Consider the following 25,423-nt stretch of genomic DNA (forward strand, 5'->3'; position numbering starts at 1 on the left):
AGCCCCACCCACATACCCGTTGTCTTACCCTGCTAGAAACAGAGTCCCTCTTCTCTGCCCCTCAGTAGGGTGAAGAGCTGGCTACCATCCGGGGAATTGGAAGGCCCCTCCCACTACCACCCACTCACCAGACGCAAAGCGATGGGGCTCACACAGGGCAGCAGGGAGAGGGCACGCGCATACATGCATTCACACGGTTGCAGGCACGCAGACAGATCCGGCAGGCATCACATGCGATCACTCTCCTAGGATTCAGTAGACCCCTCCAAATCACACTCATTTATGGGCACACACTTGTTCACTCACTTATTCCTCAAACGTTTAATACAATGTGCTGTGTGCCACTCTGTGCTGGGTGTTGGAGTACAAGTACGCCCTTCGCTTACACATGCACATATCCCATTCCACGGCCACGGAGAGGAGGAGAGAAGGTGTCTCAGTCACCCGCCCCTGATCATACAGACACTGAAGGGTTAAGAGTGCTCTGGAGTCTTGCGCTAAAGCCTGGGTTCAAATCCAAGCTCCCCTGCATATAAGCTGCACTCTACTTCTCAGTTTTTCCCTCTGTAAAATGGGGACAATAGTCTTAAAAAATGTGGTGAAGATTTAGGTGCATGTAAAGCACAGAATTGGCGTGCCATATGCACCCAATAAATGTTAGCTGCTCTGTCATTGTGGTTGTGGTTATAACTGGCTTTGCGGCATGGTTTACCCCGCCCCCCACACCCGCAGGCTGGGCTGGGCTGGGCTGGAGGGAGGAGTCAGGGCAGCAGGCAGAGCTCTGGGATCTGCATCCCCTTTTCCACATTGGCCTTGTGGAAGCCAGCCTAGTACTCAGGAGGGAGAGCCTTCCTGCTTCACCCCATTCAAGTTGCTCTGCCCTTGATCTCAGTTTAGGAGATCATGAGTGGGGAGGGTCCGAGGGGGTGTATCTTAATGTCCTTTGTTCTTGCTCAGGCCTCTGCTCTTCTGGAAAGAACACTTGAGAGTGGAACTGGGGACCTGACTTCGGGTCTGAGGCTTTGCTGGCTCTATAGGTGCCCTTGGGCAGGTCATTCCCTCTCTTGAGGCCCCAGTTTTGTACTAACTGCTGACCCTGGAAGGGCCCTCCCAACCCTGACTGCTGTGATCCTGTGATGCCTCAGGAAGGCTCTCTCCCCGCCCCACCCGGCCTCTGCACACCACCCCCCACACCTAGCCAGAGTGAGGGGGCGAGTTGCCAAGGTCGCCATGGGGACTAATCTCTAAGAAGGTCAGTGAGGCTCTGGTTCTGCCTTGGCCGGATGGGGATTAGCACCTGGGTATGAGGCCCCCTCCCCCCCCCCCACTGGTGCCTCCACTCCCAGGTCCCCTGACTCTCACATAGACCCTGGGTACCCTCTGCGTCCAGAGGTTCCAAGGCTGAGTCACAACCGGCAGGTGGGCAGGGGGTCGGTCAGCTGCCACAGCTGTCTGTTTCTCCAGCTGTGGCCAAGACAGAAAAGGGCAGAGACGGAGTCAGACCCAAGCCCCTTGCTGCTCAGTGCCCAGTAGGGCCAGAGCCTTGCCCCTCTTCATCTTTTGCCCTTTAATGGGGAAAGATGGGTTTCTCAAGAGAGGGGTATCAGCCCCACCCCCAGCCTTGGCTATAGAAGCCACTCGTCTCTCCTCTCTTGGGGGTAATTTCCCGCAATGTGGGGTTGGAAGCTGTTTTCACATGGTGGACCCCTACCTCCACAGACACTGTGCCTTCCACCTCTCGATACCCTGACCTTTGACCTGGCACCTTGGAATCTCTCCATCTCTCTGAATTGTGCATCTCTTGTTAGGTCGCGTTGCCTCTGTGTCTCTGCCTCCGTCCATTTTCTCTGGTTTCTCTCCGGTTGTCTCTGCCCTCTCTCTAGCTCTGGCTTTCACAGGGGGATGATGAGAGGGCTGCAGCTCCCCCCCTCCCCGTCCTGAAATCTTCCCTGTGTCTCCCATCCCTTTGGGCTGCACCCTCTGTCTGTCCTTCTGTCCTGCTTGTGTTTTCTGCTCTCCTCCTCCCTTCCACATTTCTCCTCCACGCTTTTCCCATCCCACCGCCACCCGCACTCCCACTGCTCAGTCCCTCTTTCCGCTTCCTCCACTACCTGTCCCCTCCCCCGCCTGGGGTGCTGACAGGGATGACAGGAAGCAGGCTCTGGCTAGGAACAGGAAGGGGGAGGGGTAAGGGGGCCCCTCGAACGCCAGCTGCTGAGCACCCCCCCCCCTCCCAAGCCCCGCACCTGCAGGCCAGCCTGGCGCCTGGAGTCTCCGCCCCTGGCCAGGCAGGGAGGAGGGACCTGGACGAGAGGCCCGTTCCCTGGCCCTGGTCTGGAAATGCGGGTCTTGGGGACTGGGAGTGGAGTTCTGGGGGAAATTGGGCCCTGGGGGGGGGGGGGAAAGGCAGTGGCTCTCAGTCACAACGGCCTCTGGTGGCCTGCCCGCTGCTGGCCTCATTCTTCCCACCCCCCCCCTTAACTGTGGGGGCAGTCATTTCAGGGGGAGAGCTCTTCATTGTGCAGCCCCAAGATTTGGAATCCCAGCCAAAGGTGGGGAGTTTTCACCCCCTTCCACGATTAGGGAGGGGAAGAGGAAGCCCTCAACGACACAGGGAAGATGTGCCAGTGCTGGGTCAGGCCCCTAACAGGCAAATCATTCAGTGCCAGGCAAGGAGCAGAGGGCTGGGCCCAGGACAGAAGCCTGGTCAGGGGGCCAGGATGGGGACTGCACATATCCCAGCATGGGGACCCATGGATGCCCCCTCCCTGGGGCTGCTGCAGTCCACCCCCTCCCAGAACTGCCTGGAATCTGTCAGAGCCATCTCATCCCCTCCCCCTCCCTTTCTCTGTGCAGAGGACTCAGCAGATCCCGAAGGCCCTGCGGGTAGGTAGTTGGGTGGGGGTGATGGGGGGGGGGAACAAGTGGAGGGGACAAGCCAGCACCTCCAGAAGCATCCAAAATGGAGCTGGAAGAGACCAGTGACTCCTCACCCTCCTCTTTCACTGGGGGCTACCTCTGTCGGGGAGTACAGTTCCTACCCCATGATGCTTCCTCACCCTAAGGGGAAACTGTAGCTCCTTACTGCTGTCCAAGGAGGCTTCCCTCCACCTACGACCCTCTCTCTGGGGCTAGACCAGCATCACCATCAATGTTGAGAGAGGAGGAATGACGGACACCTGGAGTGAAAGGACAGAGACTCAGCTAAGGGCTCACACTGACCTCAGGCTGTGTGTGGAACCCTCAGTTCTAGACTCTCCGGGGCAGGAGGCCAGGGGTCTAAGGCAATCTCCAGCCCCCTCCCTCATGTCAGATCTTAACACTTTGACTCCCTGCAGAAGAGGGACCGGCTGTCTCAGGTTTGGTTGTGGCTAATGACCCGTGGACTCCCACCTAAGATGAGGGCCACTGAGACCCACCCTCTCCCCCAGCTGCATATAACAGGAAGCCTTGGGATTATGAAGTTTAAGAAAGGTGGTTGGCTGTGGTGCCTGGGGACCCCACTTGGCAAGGGCTACCAGGCCCCATTTGTCCTTTTCCATCTGTCTGTCTGTCTCAGACACGGGAAGACTGAAAGAAAGGCCAGGGAGATGGCAGGGAGCGAACCCTCAGGATGTCAGCACCAAACAGATGTGAAGGAGCAGACTTGATCTTCATCTGGTTCTAGCTCCCCCACCCTGATTTTCCACACCTCCTCACAGCTAACACTCCAATCCCTCGAAGGCCTCCAACTTCCCAGGTAAGTGGCTCAGCATTATTGCTAGAAGCCCCGAAACCAGGATCTGGGGACTGGTGAGGGCCTTGCCCAAGGCCAGACCAACCCCTCTGAACATACAGGAAAACCGAGGAAAGGCTGGGAAATGACTTGCCCAAGGCCAGAGAGGTCGCTGGGACAGAGAGGGACTAGAAGCTGGGTTTCCACCTCCAGAAGGGCTCCTGTTTCGGCCACAGCCCCCTATGCCACCCGGTGGAGCCTGCTCAGCCGGCCCATATTACCCGGAATCGAGCCGGGCAGCCCCGGAGTTGCGGGCAGGATAAGGCAGGGCGGGCGGGGCCGGATGGGAGCCGGATCTTCCCCGGGAGCGGCTCGCAGCCTCTCCGACCCGTATGGCGGCGGCGGCGGCGGCGGCGGCGACGGCGACGGCAGGTGCCTGCGTGGCGGTCGGGCCCGGCCCCGGGGCAGGTGCTGAGAGGCCACCCCTGCCTCACGCGAGCCGAACGAACAAAACGCTCAGGTCCGGTTTGTGCGAGGGGCTCGTCGCGGGGCGGGAGCGGAAGGCCCGGGGCCTGGCTGTGGCCCTTGGTGATCTCCTGTCCTGGTCTTCCGCGAGCACAGTGACACACAGCGCTCCGCTAGCCGCCGCCCTCACCTGCGCGCATCTGCGGCTGACACGTCGCCCGCCGGGACGGCCACCGCAGGTGTGCACCTGGTCCGCCCCTCCCTTCCTGGCCACCCTTCACCTGGCCGGGCCGTGCTTGGCTTGGTCCCCAGCCCACTCCCCGGAGCTTGTGCGGAATTCTGGGCTCAGCGAGCCCTTATACGGCCTGCTCAGTCCCCGCCCCTAGTCACACACACACACACACACACACACACACACACACACACACACCTGTCCGGGCGCCCGTTTGCTCCAAGCAAATATTGACTCAGAGGAGGCGGAGCGCCCCCACCCCCTCCTCACCCCTGCCAGGGCTCTGGGGCCTGAGCTCTTTGGAGGCCTTGGCCGCGGGGGTGGAGGGGGGGTGTCGGGGACCTGGGCGCCTCTGGAACAACACCAGATGTCACTTTTCCACCCACCTGCCTCGGGGAGGGGGGGGTGGGGGAGGAGCAGAGGATAGAGGCTGCCGGGAGGAGGTTAGGGGGAGTGGGAGGGGAGGTGGGTATCCTGGGGGACGAGGGACACTCCCTAGGCTGGTGATTCAGATTCACGATGGGAATCGCTTAGTCGGGTCTGTGGCCCGCTAGCTGTGACCTCCACCCGCGTCCCAGCGTCTAGCTCAGCCCTACGCGACGTGCCTTGGTTTCCTTTCCTTCTCAGCTCTTAGCAGAGCCCCAGGAGCCCGGCAGATGCTGAGAAAGGGCTGGCGATGGAAGGACCCAGCCTCGGAGCAGGCGCAACAGGGAAAGGGGAGGGGTGGTCACCTCGCCGCGCGGCCACCTGCTGCTCGGACTAGGCCGGGAGCTCAGTTCCTGTCCACCAGGCAAAGGCCAGCTAGGCCCCGCCCGAAGCGCCCTCCACTGGCCAAACCAGGTCCAGCGCCCGGCAGAGAGCGGCGGGAACTCTCGCCCAGCTGCGCTGTGGAGCGGAGAGGCGCAACTTTCCAGCACCCAAATCTGCAATGAGTCGCTGCAGTCCACCTCAGCCACTCCAACCATCTGTCCCTCCCAGAACGCGCGCGAGAATTCCTCCTAGGTCGGGGAAATAAAGTCAAGGCAGATACGGGGGGAAAAAAAGGCTATATGCTTTACTGGCGGGGCGGTGGAGATGGGGGTCCTTAAAGCAGTAAGTCCGTGGGGCGGGGCGCTGACACCTGCAGAGTGTTGGTAGGGGGCGGCGCCACCGGGCGGGGCACCTCTGCTTGATGCAGCCCGAGGGGCGGCGCCGCCAGCAAGTCTGGAGTCACAATCCTGGAAGGCAGAAAGCCCCAGTAAGGCGTTGGAGAGAGGCTTCGGGCCGAGCCAGCCCGCCCCTGCCGTCCCTCGCGCCCTTCGCGCGCAGTCGGCGCCCCCACCTGGAAACGCTGAACGGGGGCAGGGCGATGACGCGCGGCCGGGAGGTGAGCACCACCTCCCCGCGGCTCGCCTCCACCAGGATGTTCTGGATCATGTTCTCCAGCAGCGCCTCCTGCAGGTTGGCGAACGCCGGGAGACTGCGAGTGGCGGGGACACGGGTGTCAGCACCGCCCTCTACAGCGCTCGCGTTCTCCGCTTCCTCTGTGCTGTATACTGTGTGCCCTGTGCTCTACGTGGATTCTCATTTAACTTCCTGCCCTTCCAACACTATAAGGCATCCTTGTCCCAATTTTACAGACCCCCAAATTGGGGCTTAAAAGGGACCAAGTTGCCAAACGTTACACTGGCTGGTGCCAGTGGTGAAATCCGAACCCAGGCAACTGTAGGCCCCATCTCATCTCAGGGCCAGGCTTGGGAAAAGGCATCCGGCGGTGGGAGGGTCCTGAAGGGACCAGGTGGGGCCTAAGGAATCCCAACAAAGACAGAAAGCTGCCCCCAGAGCAGCCCCAGGGGAAGGACCTACCAGAAGAGGTGGTGCTTCTCTCTGGCCTCTAGAAACCCATTTAAGAGACTTCAGAGACTAGAACTACCCCCTGGAGATGATGTGCTAGTGAATGTTAATAGCCGGGTCTTGGAGGGAAAAAGTAAATCTCAGATTGCCATTCTGTAAATACCCCCTGAAGGCCTTCAGCTCAGAGAGATGGGAGTGCAGCTGAGCTGGGAAGAGCCTTGCACGCAGATAGAGGCTGGCCCCAGCACACCACTGCCTCCCGGGATCCTTCTGTGCACAGCCACCCTCCAAACCCTCGCCTGGCTCTGGTTCCTCACCGGCTGATCGCCTCCTTCTCATCCTGCTCTTGCTCCTCCTTCACTATGACCTTCAGCTGCTGCTGCCACCGCCATTTCAGGGATTCCTGGGACATGCGCTGCCGTGTGGGCTCAATCGCCATCCAGGGCAACTTCTCTTCCTTCTCCAGCTCCTCTGCCTCCAGCTCCTTCTTGCCTGTCTCCTTCACCTCTTCCAGCTCCTCTTGTTCCTCTTCTTCCTCCTCCAGCTCCTCCTCCTCTTCGCTCTTCTCCTCCTCTTCTTCCATTTCTTTCTTCCCCAGGCTCAGTTCGTCCTCCTCCTGCTCCTTGCCTTTGTCTTCCTCCCAGCTGCTGGAGGATGGAGACAGGACTGGCGCTAAGTGTAGGCTGTTGTTTTGGGCCATGAACTTGGCTGACTGCTCACTCCAGAACTGGCAGAAGTAAGGTATCTTCTCCACCAGGTGTTGGTCCACGGCCTCATGGAAGATCTTGTCTTCTAGCAGACCCCTGCATGGCAGGGAGGAAGAGAAGGTCCTTGTTGAGAGGCCTTGCAGCCCCCTGTGGGTCTCTGACTTCCGTGTTCCCCAAGGGGCAGTGCCTGCCTACTATGTCTACAAATGGGTGCTAAGCGGGGAAGGAGACCTCTTAGTTGCCCCCTCTATCCCTTCTTTGGAGGAGGGCACCTCTGGGCCCTGTGGGTTCTTAGAGGCAGAGCCAGGAGGTCAGAGTCACACAGACAAGGGACAGGAGTCCTGGGTAAACAGTGAACTGGCTTGGACCTTATCTACCAGCCATGGACAGGACAAAACTTAGGATCCAGCCCTGAGGATTCCTCTAGCCAGCTCCATTAGAGCTGCCCTATCCTGGGGCCACCAGTGGAAGGACCTTGTAAGGAAGTTCTAGTTTTCAAGAAAGGAAGGGACTTCAGGGCCCATGGGGGAACCCAGAGTTGGCTGAATGAGTGCAGAGAGATGAGGGGGGTGATGAGGGTCCGGGGGTGGGGGTTGTCACCTGATGATGGCGGTGAGACAGTCAACCAGGAGTTGCTTCTCCTGCTTGGAGACAGGGGCCCACTTGTCAGGGGATTCTTCCTCAGAAGCCACCAACTCCTTCCTGGGGCATTTTCTCTTCGGCAGCTCCCTGGAACAGGCCGTGACATTCTGAGTGGTCTGGGCAAGCCACCATGCTGGGGGTGGGGTCATGAGCAACGGTGGTGGTGATGCAGTCATGAGAACATAGATGAACTTGGGGCAGGCCCTGGCTTTGGCCCAAATATAGTGCTACTGCATTTGGGGAACCAAGCCCAAACCTGAGTCGGCACAGAATCTGAAGAGGCTCCAAGTTGGCAAGGGAAAGAAAGTGGTGGGGCAGGAAGCCTAGTGAGGTTCCCCAGGGGGCAGAGACCCCTCCCTCCCTGAGAGTTCACCGGTGTAAGAAGTGGCCGGGAAAGTCGGAGAAGAAGTTGGCCAGGAAGTAGTCGGTGGCGTGTGCACGGGCAGTGAGGCCCAAGCACAGTATGCCTGGTGAGGGCAGCTGGGGACACAGCCAGGATGGCTCCTCCTTTGAGATCTTAAGGTTCCAGCTGGCAGGCCGGTTGAGAGGCTGCTGATTCTTGATGGGGGGCAGCGTCTTCGAAAAGGGGGAGATGTGGATGACAGGGGTTTGGGGACTCCATTCCCATCACCGATGGGTCCCTATCTCCCAACCAGGCCTTTAGGGCCAAATAGGGGTGTGACCCCTTCCTTCCAGGAAGCTGGGCCAGCAGTTGGAGGTATCTCTGGAAGCAAACAAGGATCTTTCAATTTATCCCAAGGAGATGGGGTTAGGACCTCACCTTGTACTTCCTCACAGGTTCACAGGCTGTACAATATGCCCTTCTCTGTGGAAGCAAAGAGACCTGTGCTTAGGATATAAGACGCCTAGAGGGACTCCCCTCTTCCTACCCTTCCTGCTGACCCACGGAGGGCCTAAAGCCAATGCCAGGATCTGCCGCCCTCTTGATCCCACCCAACTCCCAGTCACACCCTTTTCCAGGACCTTCCCTAAGGAAGGTCTGCCTGCAGACAAGGAAAACCAGATAACCCAACTGAAGGAAAGAGAAAGAACATGCCACCAAACATGTGCAGGCTGTCCCAAGGGAGCGTGTCCTTGTGCCTTGGAGCTTTGTGGTTTGGTGTGGTAAGAAAACACCCTCCCTCATTAAGATGTAATTCAGAAATCCCTTCTCCCATACCCTCAAGACATGATTTGCGTTCACAGTTGGGCCACAGTTTCAGAGGGGAGCAGTGCTTCCCTGGGGGTTCAGTGTGGTGAGGACAGAGGTGATCAAGGTGCACAAATACTAGCACAGGGGGGCTGTGAAACCAGAGGAAGAACTAAGATGGATGTTTAGTCTCATGCTTATTATCAGTCTCTTCCTATAAATACTAATAGCCATGTTTAGCACATGCTTACCTGGTGCCCGGCACTATTGGAGGCACTTTTCTTGTATGACCTCATTTAATCCTTACAACAATGCTGCAAAGCAGGTACTATTTTTCTTGCATCCAAAAATATTTTTTAAACTTTTATTTTTAACCTTCTTAATATGGAAATTTTCGAATACCGGAAAGGGGAGAGAATGTACAAAGAGTCTTCCATTATCCACCACCCAGCTTCAAAAATCAGTAGCTCATGGCCAATCTTGTATCATCTGGGCCCCACCTCTGGGCTATCTTGAAGCCAATCCCAGATGTCATATTATCCCCATTTTACAGTTGAGAGAACTAAGATAATTAAATAGCTTGACCAAGATGCCAGAGCTAGAAATCATCAAAGCCAAGCATCAAAACTCAGCAAATTGTCTCCAGAGTCTGCACCTGAACCCACTATACCACACTGTCTTCCAGCAGAGGGTGAGCTCTGTCTTGTTTCCCCTGGGTCCCAGCATTTAGCAGGCACCCATTAAATCCTGGGGCTACACGAGGCAGGGAATGGTCAGCCAGGTTTTTGTACCCAGAAGAGAGTCTCCTGGGGAGATGCTATGTTTTGTCTAATGAAAGAAAGCTAATCTAGGGCAGGCTGGCCAGTTTTGCATGTAAGACTACCTCAGATCACTACCTCTGACCCCTCTGGTAAGGTGGTCAGAAGATCTGTGGTGTTCAAGGCCCACTCTGGCCTCCTCACCTTTACTTTCTTATCTGTGATGGTGAATTCCACTTTCTGCCGCACCTCCTCACTCTTCCACTCTTGTAGCTCCTTATGGTACTGATTCAGGAGCTCCTGCTGGTGCACCTGTAGCCCAGGATGAGGACAGTGAAGGCCAAGGTCTGGAGGGTCTATGTGCTTTGGGCCCCCCTCATCCAGGGGCTGGCCCCTGCCTCTCTCTGGAAGTCTGGGGATCTCATAGCTCACCCCACACCCGAGGACTGGGAGCTCTGCCATCCCAGCTTCTCTCTGGTGCTGGTCCTACCTTGCACACTAGGTCCATGCTGTAGAAGCTGGCATGCACTGAGGTCTGCAGGGTCACCACAAATGGGATTGTCTCTTCAGGAGCCACCTTCCCTCTCATGGGACTCACAGACACCTGTTTGGGGAAGGGAGGTCTCTGGAGATTTTCAGGGATGGGATGGGGTGGGTAAGATGAGGTGGGGTGGAGCAGGTTGGACGGAGTGAGATGGTGGGACAGGATAAGATGGGATGGGATGGGGTGGGATGGAATAGGATGGGATGGGATGGATGGGATGGTGGGGTGGCCTGGGGTGGGATGGTGAGGGGAAGTTGGGTGGGATGGGGTAAGATGAAACAAGATGGGATAGGATGAGGTAGAATAAGGCGGGTCTGGAGCTCTGTTAGAGGCTCTGATTCTGTGGAAACAGGGGACTCTCACCTCCCCAAAGTCTAGAGGCTTCAGCTGCCACTCAAAGACAATGGTCTCATTCTTAGAGATGTTGTTGAGGAACAGAAGGCGGCGGCACTTGCTCTGCACAGGAATGTTTCCCAGAGAGATATGAGACTGGGACAGGAAGACATTCTGTTGGTGGAGACAACACAACAGCCACCTTGGGAGGTGAAGGAATAATAACCATAGCAACCACTACCAGTTAGTGAGTGCTTTCAACAGGCCAGGTACCATGGTAGGCAGTTCACATGCATCTGATCCTCACCATGGTCCTGTGATATAGGTATTATTATTGTACCCATTTTACTGATGTCCTGCTAAGGTTTAGGAAACATAAATAATTTTTCCAAAGATCTCTTATAGGCACAGCTGAGAGAAACCCAGTCTCACTCTAAAGCCTATGATTTTGACCATTAAAATGGGCTTGGAAGGGCTGAGAAAGGATGGCTGTAAATTAATTGGGGGATCAGCTGTTGGCTTCTTCACTGGGAACAAAACAGGGTGTCTGGAAAAACTGAGGCCACATGGAAGGGGCACTTTCTCTCTGTCTAGAGCCTGAGTGCCTCCAGGGCTAGGACTTTGCCTGGCTCTTCTTTGTGTCCTCAGGGCCTTCATAGTGCTTCTCATGCAGTTAGAGTCCAAAAAGTGGAAGGGTGAACAGGAAGATGTATGGGTGGATAATGACTGGGTGGCTGCATGGAAGTATGGATGGTTACATGGTTGGGTAAATGGGCATGTGGGTCAACGGAAGGAGATGGGTGGACGGGTGGATGAATGAATGGGCCAGACCTCCCAACAGTGAGATGTGTTTGAACTAAAGATGGTGTTACTGACCCTAGATGTCTTATAGCAAAATCCATCTAGGTCGAGGGGAGGAACTGTTCTGTATGAAGATAACACCTCACAGCCCTAAAATGGGAGAGCTTCCTTCAACCCCTTCCAGAATCCCCATCCCTGTGTCCAGAGAAGAGGGCAGGATGCAGGGCCCTGCAGCAGGTGGAGTGGCTTGAGCAGGAACTCCTGTGGGCACTAGGTGGCAGGGTAAGCCTCCCTTTGAACCAGTGCTGCCTCCTAAATCTGGAGGAGGGCTGGTTCCAGGCTTCACCTCTCTCACCTCCATCGCATTTCCTTCCTAGCTTCCCTATCCCTCCACTGGCCACCCCAGGGCCCTCAGGCTCCTCCTAGGCCTCAGGCCTTCCTACCTCCCTTCCCCCTACCTGTCCAGGAACCATCAGCCTAGAATGTATGGAGTCGTTGTCCCAAGAGGAGATGTTGTGGAAGGGGGCTGTGTCCCCCATGACATGGGGGTCATAGCCCACTCCCTGGAAGCAGATGATGGCTGAGTTCCATCCTAGGATATGTATGGGCACATCCACCTGGGAAGTTAAGAGGATGGGGAAGGGACTGGTCAGAGCAAGGCTTGCTGAGGAGGTCAACTCCAACATCCACCCTCAATTAGCCCAGGCTGCTGCTCACTGTGTAGGTCTTGGCCTCAATCGGTGAGAAGATCCACAAGACCTGAGCCGTTGAGCCTGGCTGGATCTCCCCTTGGGGGTTGAGGCAGCTGAAGACAGGGTGATCAAAATTCTTTTCCTGAACCTGTGACAGGATGTTGGTCTGGATCTCATATGTCACAGGCACTGAGCCACCGTTATACAGCTCATAAATCTGTAAGGGGAGGGGCAGGAAGAGTGAAGTCTCCACACATCAGCTCAGGGCTGCAATGCAGACAGCCTGCGATTCTGTGTCCGCTATAGGAGGGCAGGTTGATCTCCATGATGTCACCCTTACAGCCCCAGAGCCCCCTAACTACCTTGGGTTTCCCTTGTGGCTTGATCACCCAAGAAGTACGTAACTGTATTTTCAGACTGTGACACTTTAGGATACTCTGTAATCCTTTTTTCCCCTCTAAATTTACCTTTGTCAAGGCATAAGGGGACACTAATGCTTGTGTCTCTAGTGTTAAAATTGATAGAATTGGCCACGCATGCACCCTTCACTCTTTAGCATTTTCTAGGTCCTCTTTCTAACCACCTAACACTTTCCATATCCACCATTAGAGGCAGTCCTGCTTAAAGGCAGATAAGGGAGTGTAAGGAAGGTATAAGGTTCCTCAAGGCTAACTCCAAAGTGTGGGAATCACAGAATGTCCTAGAAGAAACCAGACATCTTCTGGTCCAATCCTTCATTTTAAGAAAATGGAAGCCAGAGAGAGTAAACAGTTCATTTGGATCTAGGTCTTGCCCCCTCATCTTTATCAGCACCTGCTCCCGAATATGCTGATTTTATTTTTCTTGCTTGGGTCACCCTCTGAGCTCCAGACCTGGTATCCAACCTCTTCCAGACAAGCCCCCTCCCCCCCATTGTCTCATAGGCATCTACAATTTGGTAAAAAACCAAAGTCTTCACTACAAAGCCTATTTCTATATGCAGTGTATCTCCTTTCAGTAAATGCTCAAACTAGGAATTCAATACATCCCAATCCCTCCCTTTCTCCTACTTTCCAAGTCTGGCCCCAGCAAGTCCCAAAGATTCTGCCTCCATAATGTAAATTAAATCTGTTCGTTTCTATCTCCGCTGCCCTCTTGCAGGTCCAGACCACCATCTGTCACCATCTCATGAATGACAGAGGAAGTTTGGCCATGGTTGTGGAGATTGGCTGAGGGCACAATTGGGTCTCCTGGCTCCGGATCTGGGGACATTCTCCATCATCTATGTTGAAGGCCATGGGGGAGTGGTCTAGTCTCTCTGGAAAGCTCTCCAGGGGGCACAAGAGTCTTTGCTTCCCAGGAAGCCAGTAGAGTAGAGGGTGGTATAGGAAATCAAACAGAGCTTGGGGCTCGGGGTGCCCCCCCCTCCTTAGGTCCAAAAAGCCCATTCCTCTGACTCTAGGATGGATGACCAGAGGCCTCTGCTCAGAAATACAAGGACTTCTAAAAGGTTAGAAATTTCTCAGCTGTGGCATGTTTGAGAAAACACTATGTCCTGCTCTGGGAGATTTCCAATGTACATTTTCAGAGCAAAGGAACTCAATTCCATCCAATTAATATAGAAAATTCTATAGCTTTGCAAGTATTCGCATTTGTTTTTCACACTCCAGAAAGAGGTCCTTCAAGGAGAGGGAGCCAAGATGGCGGAACAGCATGGAAGTTTTTTGTGTGTCTCGCGTCCATGAAATACAGTCAGACCAACACTAAACCATCCTGCACACCTAGAAAACTGATTTGAAGATTAACAGAAAGAGGTCCTTCTTGGGAGCAGTGATTTTCAAACTGGGGCTGAGACCTATTAGTGAGCAGGTCAGGAAACTAATTTAGCAGGTCGTGTCCAGTGTGTAAGAAATGGAACACAATAAAATAAAAACGGAAGACATCAGAACACTTTGCATGTAGTAGGGTACATATGGATTTGTGATACTATGTTTCAGTTGGTATATGATGTACGTACTTACTGGGTTATTATCCAAAACACGTTAATGTGATTCATGGTCAAAGAAGTTTGAAAAATCCTCTGCTAGAGGAGAGAACCCTCTGCTTTTGCAGGGGAACGAGGTCTGGCAAAGGGCTTAGCACTAGGCACCAGGAAGCAGAAACGTCTCGATTTGGCTCTCTCCCAATTGCCCAATCTCAGGGTTCAAACTTGTAGCCCCACCTGGTAGAGTAAGGACTTCCGGAAGGTAGGGTCTTTGTCACCTCTATACATGCTGATGTATAGAGATCAATGCTTAGGCTTCTTGGTAACCAGGACAATGTAGACTACTGACCTGCCTTGGGGGCAGTGTGTCGTCGATGGGGACAGGGATGAACTGGTGGCTAGTGGAGGTGAAGTGCACGTACTTTTGCTCCAGCTTCACTGTCACACCTATGAAATTTAGCTGGAAATAGAAAGCCCATGAGTAGCATCCTTCCCTGGGAGGAAGTGAAGCACCCAACAGAGAGATCTAGACCCTAGCTCCCCAGGGGGGAGCACGGTTCCCTGCTCCTCTCTCCGGTGTCCAGGGTAAGAGGAGCTCTAGGGTCTCACCAGGATCTCACGGCCATAGGACACCTTGAAGAGCACTGGGAGGCGATCAGTGCCGATGAACATGTGGCTGGAAGGGAGGAGACAAATCTGGGATGAGTTATTGAGCCCTGGTACAAGTGGAAGAGCAAAGTACCTGTGACTTTGAGGCAGCCAGTCCCTGGGAACATGTGGAAACCCCTGAGTTGTGATGGGGCAAGAGGAAAATCAAACCTCCCCACCAGGTGGGTGGGCAGGGTCCTCCCAGGGTAGCAGCCACTTAGGGTACCCTGGAATCACAGAGTGCAAGACCAAGCTCTTCCAGGAACCAAGGGAAAGGGGGATCTCCAGGACAAGAAGTGTAAGGACTGGCATGGGAGGAGCACCTGTATTTGAACTCCACCATCTGCTCTTGCCCAGGACCTAGGCTCCCAGCCTTGGGGCTGATGGAGAATATGCAGTTGTCCTGTACACGCATTTGGTGCAGCTCAGTGCAGTCAAACTCTGCTTGCTCTGCCCACAGCTCCAGGTCAATCTGCTGGTCACTTGGGAAGAGGAACGCCCTGAGAGAGGGGTACAGAGCAGGACTGAAGCCTCTTAGAACAGAGAGGTGGGACCTCTGAGCTCCAGATGGGATGGATGGAGGTCTCCCCCACTCCCTCCCCCGATTTGGTAAGCCATCCCATGCACAGCTGAGCAAACGTGGCTACGGTTGATTCTCATTTCATAATAGCCCCCAAACTTGGGAACAGCAGCAGGTCCCTAGTGACACAAAGTGTCAGGTCAGGGCTTCCATTGTGGGTGACAGGGGTCCAGGGGGAGTGCCTGTGTAGGTAACTTTGTGCAGGTAACTTTGAGTTAGTTAGCCACTAACCCTGGAGGGGTTGGTGTGACACAGCTCTTAGGAAGGGCCATTTGAAGCACCTAAAAATCCTGGTAGGACCAACCAGAGGCCCCTAAGAGGTAGGGTCTCCAGGATGGCATGGACACAGGGGCAGAGAACTGATGGCCCAGCAGGGCTGGCTCTCTTGAATCTGGAGCAGTTCTGGGCATAGAATTGATGCCTCCCAAAATGCCTCACATTGTGGGAAAGTAGATATTACACTCTCACTAGCTGACAAAACAAGTGGCAAATGGGTCCCCAGGTTACAATCTGAAAAGACAGACCCCTTCACTCACAAAGGCACAGCACAGAACTGGGCTCAACCTGGGCCATGACAGGGAGGGCACGGACAGGGAGCAGCCAGATGGGGAAATGCTCAACAAAGAGTGGAGGAAATGCAAATCAAGACTCCCTTGAATCAACCTGAAATATTTTCACATCAGAAACATAATCAACAGTTCCACTCGGGGCATCCGGGTGGCTCAGTCAGTTAAGCATCCAACTCTTGGCTTCAGCTCAGGTCATGATCTCGTGGTTTGGTGAATTTGACCTCACCCTTGGGCTCCAGGCTGAGGTTGTTCAGCACGAAGCTTTCTTGGGATGCTCTCTCTCTGCCCCTTCCCTGCGCATTCTGTCTCTCTCAAAATAAATGAATAAAACTAAAAAAAACAAACACATACACACAAAAACAAAAAAAAAAAAAAAACAAAAACCAGTTCCATTCAATGCTGTGTAAGTTTAGAAAGAACAGACACCTTCAAACATTGGGAAGGAAGGAACCGCTACCACTTTTGTTGTAGGGATTTTGACAGGGCCGACTAGAATTGTAGCAGCTCATGTCCTTTGACTCAGAAATTCCCTCCTGGGAAACTAACCTGTAGGAATAAATGCATGCTTGTGCACACGTGTGCACGCATACACAGATGTTTATTACAACTTTCTTTGTAGTGGCAAAAAAAAAAAGGGCACTGGGAACAACTAATGTCATCCAGTGTGAGATTAGCTTAATAACTTAAGGGCCATTCATATTGGGGAATATTATGCAATATATTAAAAAGAATGAGTTAGAGTTGTATGCATCGATCTGTATTGAGCTGAACAGAATGTTACTGGCATCATGTTGAGTGAAAATGTTATTGGTGTAATGCTGAGCAGAAATCATTATGTATAGTATTGTGCCATTACTGTGAAAAAAAGGCAAGAGAAATATAATAACTCCTGGACTGTGTTTGTGTGTACGTTGTCCAAGCGCTGAGTGTGAAAGCCCACTCCACACCCCTCATCACCCCCGCACAGTGGACGTGGAATGGGACCTGGGGAGTTTCTCACTTTTCTTCCATCACCTTTGTGATTTTTGACAGGTGAATAAACTGCTTTTGTCATTTCATTAGTGGGGGGGGGGATACTGATCAGCTGCAAAACTGGAGATCTTGCTACTTTGGGGTTATCTCGATAGTTCTGACACTTCCGTTTCCCTTGCTGCCTGCACCCAGCCCCCATCCCAATAATCCCACCCCCCTTTCCCTGCCAGTCTTCTAGTGTGTGTCTCCCTTCCTGTTCCCCCACCTCAAGCTGCTAGTCCGTTTCCCTCCCTGCACCCTGCACCCCAGACCAGAGTGATAGGTCATGGACGTAGATCATGTCTTTGTCCCCCATCCCCGCTTACATCACCATCAATGCCCTCAGGAAGAAGTTCAAACTCTTAAAAAGATGCCAAGGTCCCGACGCCTTGGCCCTTGCCTGCCTCCCAAGCCACATCCCGGGCCCCTTCCTCCCTATGAATCCTCCAGCCACTCTGAGACCTTTTCTCTTAGCCACTTACGTGCCAGGCCCTCTGTCTGGAAGGTTCTTTGCAGTCTCTCTGCCTCATCTCCCTAGGCTGCAGGTCTAGCTTAGTTATAGCTTTCTTTAGCACACATCACCCTGCATCAAAAAGTTGGCCTGCCCCAGACCCCTATCGCACCCAAAGGGCCAGGCTTGGAATTGTTGGCACCTGGATTCTGAGGGCCAGGTCTGGAGCCTGGACCTAGGAAGCCCCCCGTAAACATTTAGCCAGGACTTAATGAGTGCACGAGAGAACAGAAGATGTTAACCAGCATATCTGGTGTCCCTAAGGCCTTCCGTCTCCCTGGCCAGGAGCAAAGGCACCAGAGGAGATGACCCGGAGGGAGAATGGCTGCTATGGGGCTTCTATTTCTTCTGATGCTCCCCCTCCCACTTGGGGTTCTCACCCTGTCCTGCTTGCTGCCACCTCTAGGCCAACTCCACACTCCCCATTTCTCACTGGTCCTGGCAAGAATAAAACCTTCAGTCTGTTCTTTATGAGCGCAGCAGAGACCAGCTAGAATTTTCAAAAATAGCCTTCTAAGAAACTGAAAGGAAACACAACAACACAAAAAGCCTAGGAGAGTCAAGCCTTCCAAGGAAAGTCCGCTGTGCTTGGAATCCTGGAAGAAGCACGGACTGCCTTCCTGGACCTCAAATGATCTCCTGACGGATGGGCCCAGCTCAGCGGGCACCTTGCCTGGATTTCCTCCCACCTCGGTTTCCAGCAACCTGGACTCTCTCCACAGAGAGTATGAGCTGGCTTGCTCCTGCACAAACACACTTGCATGCATAATCCCCACCAAAATACCCTGTGCCGTGCCAGGACAGACTAACGCCACTTTTCCTGTAGGGCCTGGCTTCTGGCCACTCGAAGAGCCCAGTGAATGGCAGATCTGGAGCTCAGGCGGGCCCCGGGCCTTCCCCACCAGGCCAGCAGTCCTGTCTGCCAAGCTTCCTCAAGTCACCAGGGCCAGGAACCCTCAGCCACTCAGAGTCCTGGCCCTTCTCAGACAGGAGCCACCTAGGGAGCCATCTTCCCCAGCTGCTCCCACCGCAGGGAGGGGCAGCATGATCCAGAGAGTAAGGACGGCCAGTGCACCCCTGATGATGCAGGCCCCACCCCGACTTTGCCCCCACACCCCCCAAGACTCTGCTCAGGCAGGAAGTTTCCCGAGATCACAGACCCCCCCCCCCCAACATATTTTCCCAGGCTGGGCCCCTGACTGCCTCTCCCAAGCTTGACCCAGATGGGTACACTTCTTTCTCACCTCCGCTTAGCCAAGAAAAGTTAGAAGTCATCAAAAGGAAGTTTACTAGGAAATCAAGACGCGTGGCAGAGACAGGGGCGAAGAACAAGAAACAGCCTTGGCATGGAAACAGGATGTTTACTGGACCCAAGTTCGGGCCCCCAGTGGGAAGAAAGTCGAGCACAGCAAGGGCCAAGCTTGGCAGGCTCAGAGCCCCAGGCCGGTGCCCATGTGACCTGGAGAAGTGCAGCCTGCGGCCTCAAGCCTTCCTGCAGCCCAGGTGTTTTGGCTCAGCCATGTCATCCTCCCAGACACTGGCTCGGCGACAGCCTGTCTCTGTCCTTCCCTACCAGAGATCTTCACTCGCCCCCATGCAGGCCTGGCCTCCCTGGACTGAGGCTCTGTCCCACCCTGGCCTCCCCATCCCATCAATGAGGGGATCCACTGTTCACAGAGATCAGGCAGCCAGGACTACCACCAATAAGAGAAGGCCTCCAACACCTGTCTCCCAAGCCTTTCAGAAGCCCCCTCCAAGCCCACCATACCAGTCCAGGGGTACTGCTCCAATGTTCTTCAGGGCCAGGAGCACCACAGAGGGCCGGGCCTCTATCGGTGCTGCTCCAAAATTGAAGTCGAGCTTCAGAGGGGTGAAGACGGTGGGGATCTGGCTTGTGCTGTGTGGAACAGAGAAACAGACTCAGAGACAGGTGGGAACAGTATAGGGCCCTCCCGGGGGGTGGGGGGTGGGGCGGTGGCTAGCTCAGCACTCCTCTTTCTGCAGGTGGGAATTGGAGAATCTGGGACTCAGGGGCAGGGGTGGGCTAGTGCTTCGGACCTTGAGCCAAGCCCTGACTTCTCCTGGCCCCTCCAGGGATGGGCAAGAATTCAGGGGGAGATGAGAGTATTCATGGGCAGGGCCTGGTGCTGGGAGTGCGGTCAGAAAGCTCCAAGAACATCCCCACATGGGCCCTGCCCCTTCTGTCCGCCCACCTCACCTGTGCCGGGTAGGCACCTTATAGGTGAGCTCCTCGGGGGTAGGATCGCGCTCCAAGTAACTGTTGAGCCTGTCCAGGGAGAAGAGGCGCCACAGGTGCTTCCGGGTGATGCCCTCAGCGCTGCCCATGGAGCAGACGTCCAGGATGGAGAGTAAGGGGTACACAGCCGTCAAGAAGACGTGACACAGCTCCTGCTTCTCCCCAGCCTTGTTATCTAGGCAGAAGACATGTGGGAGAGAGGAGTGGCCTCACCTCCCAGCTGCCCTGGGGCAAAGCAGAGCACGCAGGCTAAGGGTGTAGGAAACCTGCCTGGGACCCTTGTCAGGAACAGCAGGTGTCTCCCAGGCTCTGGGACGTTTCCAGCCAACAGTGAAGCCTTGTCACATACTTTCTATGTGTCAAGCATTGTCTTTTTTTTTTTTTTAATGTTTATTTATCTTTGAGAGAGACAGAGCTCAAGCAGGGGAGGGGCAGAGAGAGAGGGAGACACAGAATCTGAAGCAGGTTCCAGGCTCTGACGTGGGGCTTGAACCCACGAGCCGTGAGATCATGACCTGAGCCAAAGTCGGAGGCTTCACCCACTGAGCCACCCAGGCGCTCCATGTCAGGCATTGTCTTAAGTGCTCTTCATGCATCACTGTATCTAATGTGCACCGTTCATTACTGTTTTCAAACTAACTTTCACTAACAGCTTTATTGAGATATAATTTAGGGGCACCTGGGTGGCTGAGTCGGTTAAGCGTCTGGCTCTTGATTTTGGCTTTCTGTGCTGATCCTGTAGAGCCTGCTTGGGACTCTCTCTCTGCCCCTCCCCTGCTCATACTGTCTCTGTCTCAAAATAAATAAACTTAAAATAATTTATTAAAAAAAAGAGATGTAATTTATATGCCATAAAATTAACCCTTTTAACACATACAATTCAGATTTTTCGTATATTCAGAGTTGTGCAACCATTACCACTGTCCATATTACAGCATGTTCATCACCCCAGAAAGAAACCTGGTACCAAGTAGCTGTCGGTCCCCATTCTCCCCTCCCCCCGTCCCTGGCAACCACTGATCTGCTTTCTGTCTCTACAGATTTGCCTATTCTGGACATTTCATATCAATGGAATCATACAATATGTGGCTTTTTTTGTGACTGGCTTCTTTTGCTTGCCCTAATGTTTTCAAGGTTCGCCGATGTGGTAACATGTATCAGTACTTTTTTTTTTTTTTTTTTTTTTTTTTGGCCTGTGCACCATTATTAGTCCCATTTTACTATGTGGAAACTGAGGCAGAGGGTGCTTAATCAATTTGCTAAATTACACAGCTAGTGAATGCTCGGACCAGGATCCAATCCCAGGCAGTCTGGCTCGGATCTACGCTCTTAGCCACTCTTCTGTGCTGCCCCAGACTCCTCCCAGTGGGCCCCGGAGCAAGCTGGTAACAACTCCATTTTATAGAGGAGGAAGCTGAGGCCCCCACGTGGTTGGGGATTTGTCTTAAGATCCCACAGTAAATAGGCACAGCTCCAAACCCTTCACACTGAGCCCTCCACGGCTCAGGCACACACAGGCACACATACAGACGCATGTGGTTGGCATGAGACATACATGCCATTCACCCAAAGGCACACCCTTGCACGCTAACACTCACTCTGCTTTCCCTGTCCGGAACCTCAGCACCCTTCCGACCCAAGTCCTGCTCACACAGCCCTCCCCCTTTCCTCCCTGACCCTGATTCTGCCAGATGGCCCAGGTACCTCTGTGTGAGAGGAGGGAGTAGCTGATAATCCAGGAGTACTGGGACCGGCGGTTGGGACATGCCGACAAGCAGATGGTGTCCTGGGACCGGGGTGGCATTCTGCCCTCTGTACGGTCCATTTGCAAAGCTGCTCAGGGATGACCCAGGTGGGGTCAAAGGTAGAAGAGGCCCTCAGTGCAGACCAGAGAGTCCCGGTCTCTCCTCCTGCTCCTTCCCAGATACCCTCTCCCGGACCAGCAGAGAACTGGCTAGAGGGCAGGCCCAGAGCTGGGAAGCGGGGAGCAGAGTCCCTCCTCCCAGACCAGACAGAGGCAACCAGTCTTCGTGTCATGGGCACCTGCTAAGCACTTTGCGCCACCCAGCAGCCCTGTGAGGTAGGTGCCAACAATAGTCCCATTTTACAGATGAGGAAGCTGAGGCTCAGAGAGTGAACTGCCTAATACCACACATCGAAAGGTAGAAACACCAAGTTTTAAGCCCTGCTCTGCCTGCCCCCAAACCATGATCTGGTTAACCTTTTTTTTTTTTTTTTTTTTAATTTGAGAGAGCGAGTGCATGCACGAGAGCGAACAGGGGAGGGGCAGAAGGAGAGAGACAGAATCTTAAGCAGGTTCCCTGCTCATTGTGGAGCCCGATGTGTGTGTGGGGGGGTGCTCGATGCACAACCCTGGGATCATGACCTGAGCCAAAATCAGGAGTCCGATGCTCAACTGACTGAGACCTCCAGGCGCCCCTAACCAGTCTTAACCAGTGCCCCTCACTGCCTGCCTCCCTCGCCCCAGTCCAAGCCCAGGCCTGAGTACCAAGTGGGCTGTCGTCCATGACCTCAGGGCTACACTGCTCCAGGAACAGGCGATAATATAGGGTGCAGTTGCCATCGTTCAGAAGCACCAGCAGCCTGGACTGCTTGCTGTTCACCAGCAGGTTCCCGAAATCCAGCTCCTTTTCCTTTGCCTGAGGGCCCGAGTCAGCCAGCCGCAGCCCTGGCTTTCCCACCCCTGGCTTCAGGGAATCTCCCAGGCAGGGCAGGGCCAGAGGGCTCCCATCCCCTGCCCTCTTGGGAGTCGGGCACCCCGGGGCCTTCCCCCTCTCCCCCGCCACCTCTGCCCTGGCCCCCAGAGCCCCAGCTCCCAGCGCCACCGGCCAGAGTTGCCCTACTCACAGAGAGCCTGCTGGTGATGCCCGTGCCCACCAGCCGGAGCATGTAGTGGGTGGTAGCGGGGGGCTTGGTGTCCGGGGGCAGACCGGCTTCCCAGACCCACATCCCCACTCGGAACAGGTACTCGGTCTCCTTCAGCGGCCTGAAGGTCCACGTCACCGTCTGGGGTCAGAGAGATCATCCCTGCATGGGGCTCTCCAGAACCCCCTGCCCAGGCCCCTGGCATCTGAGAATGTCAAGCCACGGCACCCCTTTCTGAGCCTTTACCCCATGTCAGGCACTTGTCACACATCATATGTTATGCTATCTCCCTCAGTCCCTCACTCCTTTATCCCCACCAGCTAAGTGGTATTATTTTAGTGCCTCATTTTCTTCCTTCTTTCCTTCCTTCCTTCCTTCTTTCCTTCCTTCCTTCCTTCCTTCCTTCCTTCCTTCCTTCCTTTCTTTCTTTCTTTTTGAGAGAGAGAGACAGAAAGCACTCCGGCACATCAGCGGCGGAGGGGCTAAAGGAAAGGGAGAGGGAGGCAGGGAGAGAAAATCTCAACCATGCCCAGCTCGGAGCCTGACTCAGAGCTCATGTCTCATGATCCTGAGATCATGATCTGAGCTTAAATCAAGAGTCAGACGCTCAACCGACTGAGCCATCCAGGCGCAGGGAACTTGCTCAAGGTCACACAGCTGGTGAGAGTGCTTGGTGGGAGCTGGGGTGTGAACTCTCAAAGCTGACTCCAGGGCCTGTGTGGTCTCTCACCTCGCTACTACCTGGGTTCTTCCAGACACTGTGTGTTGGTGGCCTTGGCCCAAATTTGGTCCCCCAAATGGTCTATAAGACCCTAGACCAGGGAATGAGGCTCTGCTAGTTTGGGCCCCAGCCTGTGTCCCCCTCCAGACTGCTGCTCAGATCTCAAGGAGTACCCTTCCTCATGACTTAATGACACCCCACCCATTTGGCCCCAAATACAGCTGCTCCAAACCACCTCCCAGCCATCTCACGGCTTTGGGGACCGTGGAGGGAGAGTGGACTTGCCCCTTGAAACTCTGGTTCAAATTCTAGCTTTGCACCTCCTAATTTACAATCTTAGTAAATGACTTTTTCTGCTCTAAGTCTCAATTCTTCTTTGTAAAATGAGAGTTATGACAGGGGTAACTGTCACACCTACTTAGAAGGCAGGGGAGGTGATTACAGATTGAATGGGAGGGTGCACATGGTAAGCCTGGTCCCTCACAGGCAAGAGTAACAGATGGTGGTGAAAGCGAGAATGACCTTGGATGTCCTTGGAGACGGCCCACCATAGTCCACATAGACTTCCCCCAGTGTGTTTATTAGCTGGGGGTGGGAGGAGCATGTAGATAGGAGCATGGGTCCCTCTTCCCTTGAATCCCAGCTATTTCCTTCCCTCGGGCCCCCAGCAGTGGGGCAGGGCACTCACAAGGCTCTCACTGGGCTGGATAAGTCCCCTGGCGGGATTGACGGCCAGCATCTTCCGGTGTTGCTGGGAAACCCTCCATTCAAACTCCAGTGGCAGACGTGAGGGGTTGCGGAAGGTGAAGAGGCTGCTGGATGAGGAGCCCACCCAGGTGGGCTTGAAGAACACGCTCTTACAGGTGTCCAGCTTCAGATGTAGGGGCTCCTCCCGGCTCTGCATGCTTACCTCCTGGGGCCAGAGGAGGGAGGGAAGAGCTCTGACCTCACCTGGCTCCCCCAAACGTCCAAGAAGCCAGGGTGGGCAGCTTTTCCCCCTTGGAGAGGGCAGCAAAAGGCCCTCCTCCAGTCTGGGCATAGACAGCTTCTGTCAAAGCCGAGTAGGTAGTGTCTGACCCAGGAGATGGCTCTTGAAAAGAATTCGGAGACCAAGAGAGGATGTGCAGACCATTCCATGGGCCAGATGGGGCCACCACCCTGGCCCCTTTCCCTGGCCCCACCCCAAACACCCTTCTACTATCTGCAGATATGAGTCTTGTATTGACCCCACTTATTCCTTTGGGACATCTGCACCTCTTTTCTTGTTCCAGACACCTTGAGGTGGACATGCTGGGCCCTGGGGTTAGGAGAGCTGTTCACAGATGTGGCCAAGGTGTCCTCTCCCTGCTATGGCACTTCCTGGGAGAGGAGCAGCCCCCTGACTACTTTAGGGGAGCTTTAGAGGTCAACCCCAGAATTTGGCTTTGAAAAGGGAAGCCCCAGACTGTGGCTCGCTCCTCAGGACCCAGTCCCCTAGCTCTGCCTTTTACCTTGAGATACTGGGGACAAAAATTGAACTGCAAGTAGAAAATGTCCTGCTTCCAAGCGTTGCCCTTCGGGTAGGTACAGATGAGGAAGATCTGGTGGGCTCCTGGGGCCACAAGGCCTGAACTGGGCCGCAAGGAGATGTCTGAGCTGCTTTGGGGGGCCAGGTTGAAGGTCAACAGCATGGAGCCTTTGTTGATCAAGAGCAGGCTGCGGTAGGAGGGTTCGCTGGGGGACACTGCAGGAAAGAGCTGGGGTGCGAGACAAGAGGGACCCACGCTCAGATCTATGCACCTGCCTCCCTTACCCCACTGATATACACACTCAGGGAAGTCTATGTGGGCCTGTCTCCAAGGAGATCCAAGGCACCTCCACACATCCCAATCACTACCCTGGGAGCAGGGAATGGAGGGACACAGCTTGGCACCAAAAAATGCTTCTGTCCTCCAGAAACCTCTGGACAGTGAGATGGAATGGCCATAGGAAGTGGGCCCAGGAAACACAGGCTTGAGATCTCCTCAAAGTTAAGAAGGTCTTTCATTTTAGGGTGACCTCAAATCACCTTTTTTTTCTTAATGTTTATTTACTTATTTTTGAAAGAGAGAGAATCCCAAGCCTGATGTGGGGCTCGATCCCATGAACTGTGAGATCATGACCTGAGCCAAAATCAAGAATTGGACACTCAAGTGACTGAGCCACCCAGATGCCCTCAAATCATCCTTTGGAGAACTCACTTTCAGAGATCCTGGTCCAGAAACTCTGGGATAAACAGCCTTTTCTTTCTTTCTTTCTTTTTTTTTTTTTTTTCAATATATGAAGTTTATTGTCAAATTGGTTTCCATACAACACCCAGTGCTCATCCCAAAAGGTGTCCTCCTCAATACCCATCACCCACCCTCCCCTCCCTCCCACCCCCCCAA

General features: G+C 54.3%; 1 protein-coding gene and 1 long non-coding RNA gene across 8 annotated transcripts in view; both read right to left on the minus strand.

Moving 5' to 3' along the window:
- Window positions 1–294: 294 nt before the first annotated feature.
- LOC121031087 (uncharacterized) lies at window positions 295–4,191 on the minus strand. 2 transcript variants are annotated; one of them, XR_005790545.1, is made up of 5 exons: window positions 3,997–4,191; window positions 3,505–3,570; window positions 3,060–3,179; window positions 1,363–1,464; window positions 295–564 (listed from the first exon to the last, which is right to left on the minus strand). It is a non-coding gene; the product is annotated as an uncharacterized LOC121031087 (long non-coding RNA). The 2 variants fall into 2 exon arrangements; XR_005790544.1 differs by having other exon boundaries at window positions 3,505–4,191.
- A 1,252-nt stretch (window positions 4,192–5,443) lies between these two features.
- The window catches only part of CFAP65 (cilia and flagella associated protein 65), a 36,006-nt gene continuing 16,026 nt past the window's right edge, over window positions 5,444–25,423 (minus strand). For 4 of the 6 annotated variants that reach the window (XM_040476299.1, XM_040476296.1, XM_040476300.1 and 1 more), the window contains 21 exons: window positions 24,509–24,754; window positions 23,707–23,931; window positions 22,280–22,438; window positions 21,921–22,071; window positions 21,116–21,244; window positions 19,373–19,586; window positions 18,923–19,051; window positions 14,807–14,983; window positions 14,445–14,511; window positions 14,185–14,295; window positions 11,898–12,089; window positions 11,639–11,797; window positions 10,410–10,553; window positions 9,993–10,106; window positions 9,707–9,814; window positions 8,376–8,420; window positions 7,968–8,170; window positions 7,553–7,681; window positions 6,563–7,048; window positions 5,734–5,871; window positions 5,444–5,629 (listed from right to left, as the gene is read on the minus strand). In XM_040476299.1, the coding sequence (XP_040332233.1) occupies window positions 5,497–5,629; window positions 5,734–5,871; window positions 6,563–7,048; window positions 7,553–7,681; window positions 7,968–8,170; window positions 8,376–8,420; window positions 9,707–9,814; window positions 9,993–10,106; window positions 10,410–10,553; window positions 11,639–11,797; window positions 11,898–12,089; window positions 14,185–14,295; window positions 14,445–14,511; window positions 14,807–14,983; window positions 18,923–19,051; window positions 19,373–19,586; window positions 21,116–21,244; window positions 21,921–22,071; window positions 22,280–22,438; window positions 23,707–23,931; window positions 24,509–24,754 (3,459 nt within the window). In that variant the 3' untranslated portion in view covers window positions 5,444–5,496. Of the gene's footprint in view, window positions 5,630–5,733; window positions 5,872–6,562; window positions 7,049–7,552; window positions 7,682–7,967; window positions 8,171–8,375; window positions 8,421–9,706; window positions 9,815–9,992; window positions 10,107–10,409; window positions 10,554–11,638; window positions 11,798–11,897; window positions 12,090–14,184; window positions 14,296–14,444; window positions 14,512–14,806; window positions 14,984–18,922; window positions 19,052–19,372; window positions 19,587–21,115; window positions 21,245–21,920; window positions 22,072–22,279; window positions 22,439–23,706; window positions 23,932–24,508; window positions 24,755–25,423 lie in introns of those variants that run through there. The other 2 variants (XR_005790546.1, XM_040476301.1) reach the window with 2 other exon arrangements.

This window comes from Herpailurus yagouaroundi, unplaced genomic scaffold, assembly GCF_014898765.1.
Source record: "Herpailurus yagouaroundi ecotype Mexico unplaced genomic scaffold, PumYag 140, whole genome shotgun sequence".
In the NCBI taxonomy this organism is placed as follows: Eukaryota; Metazoa; Chordata; class Mammalia; order Carnivora; family Felidae; genus Herpailurus; species Herpailurus yagouaroundi.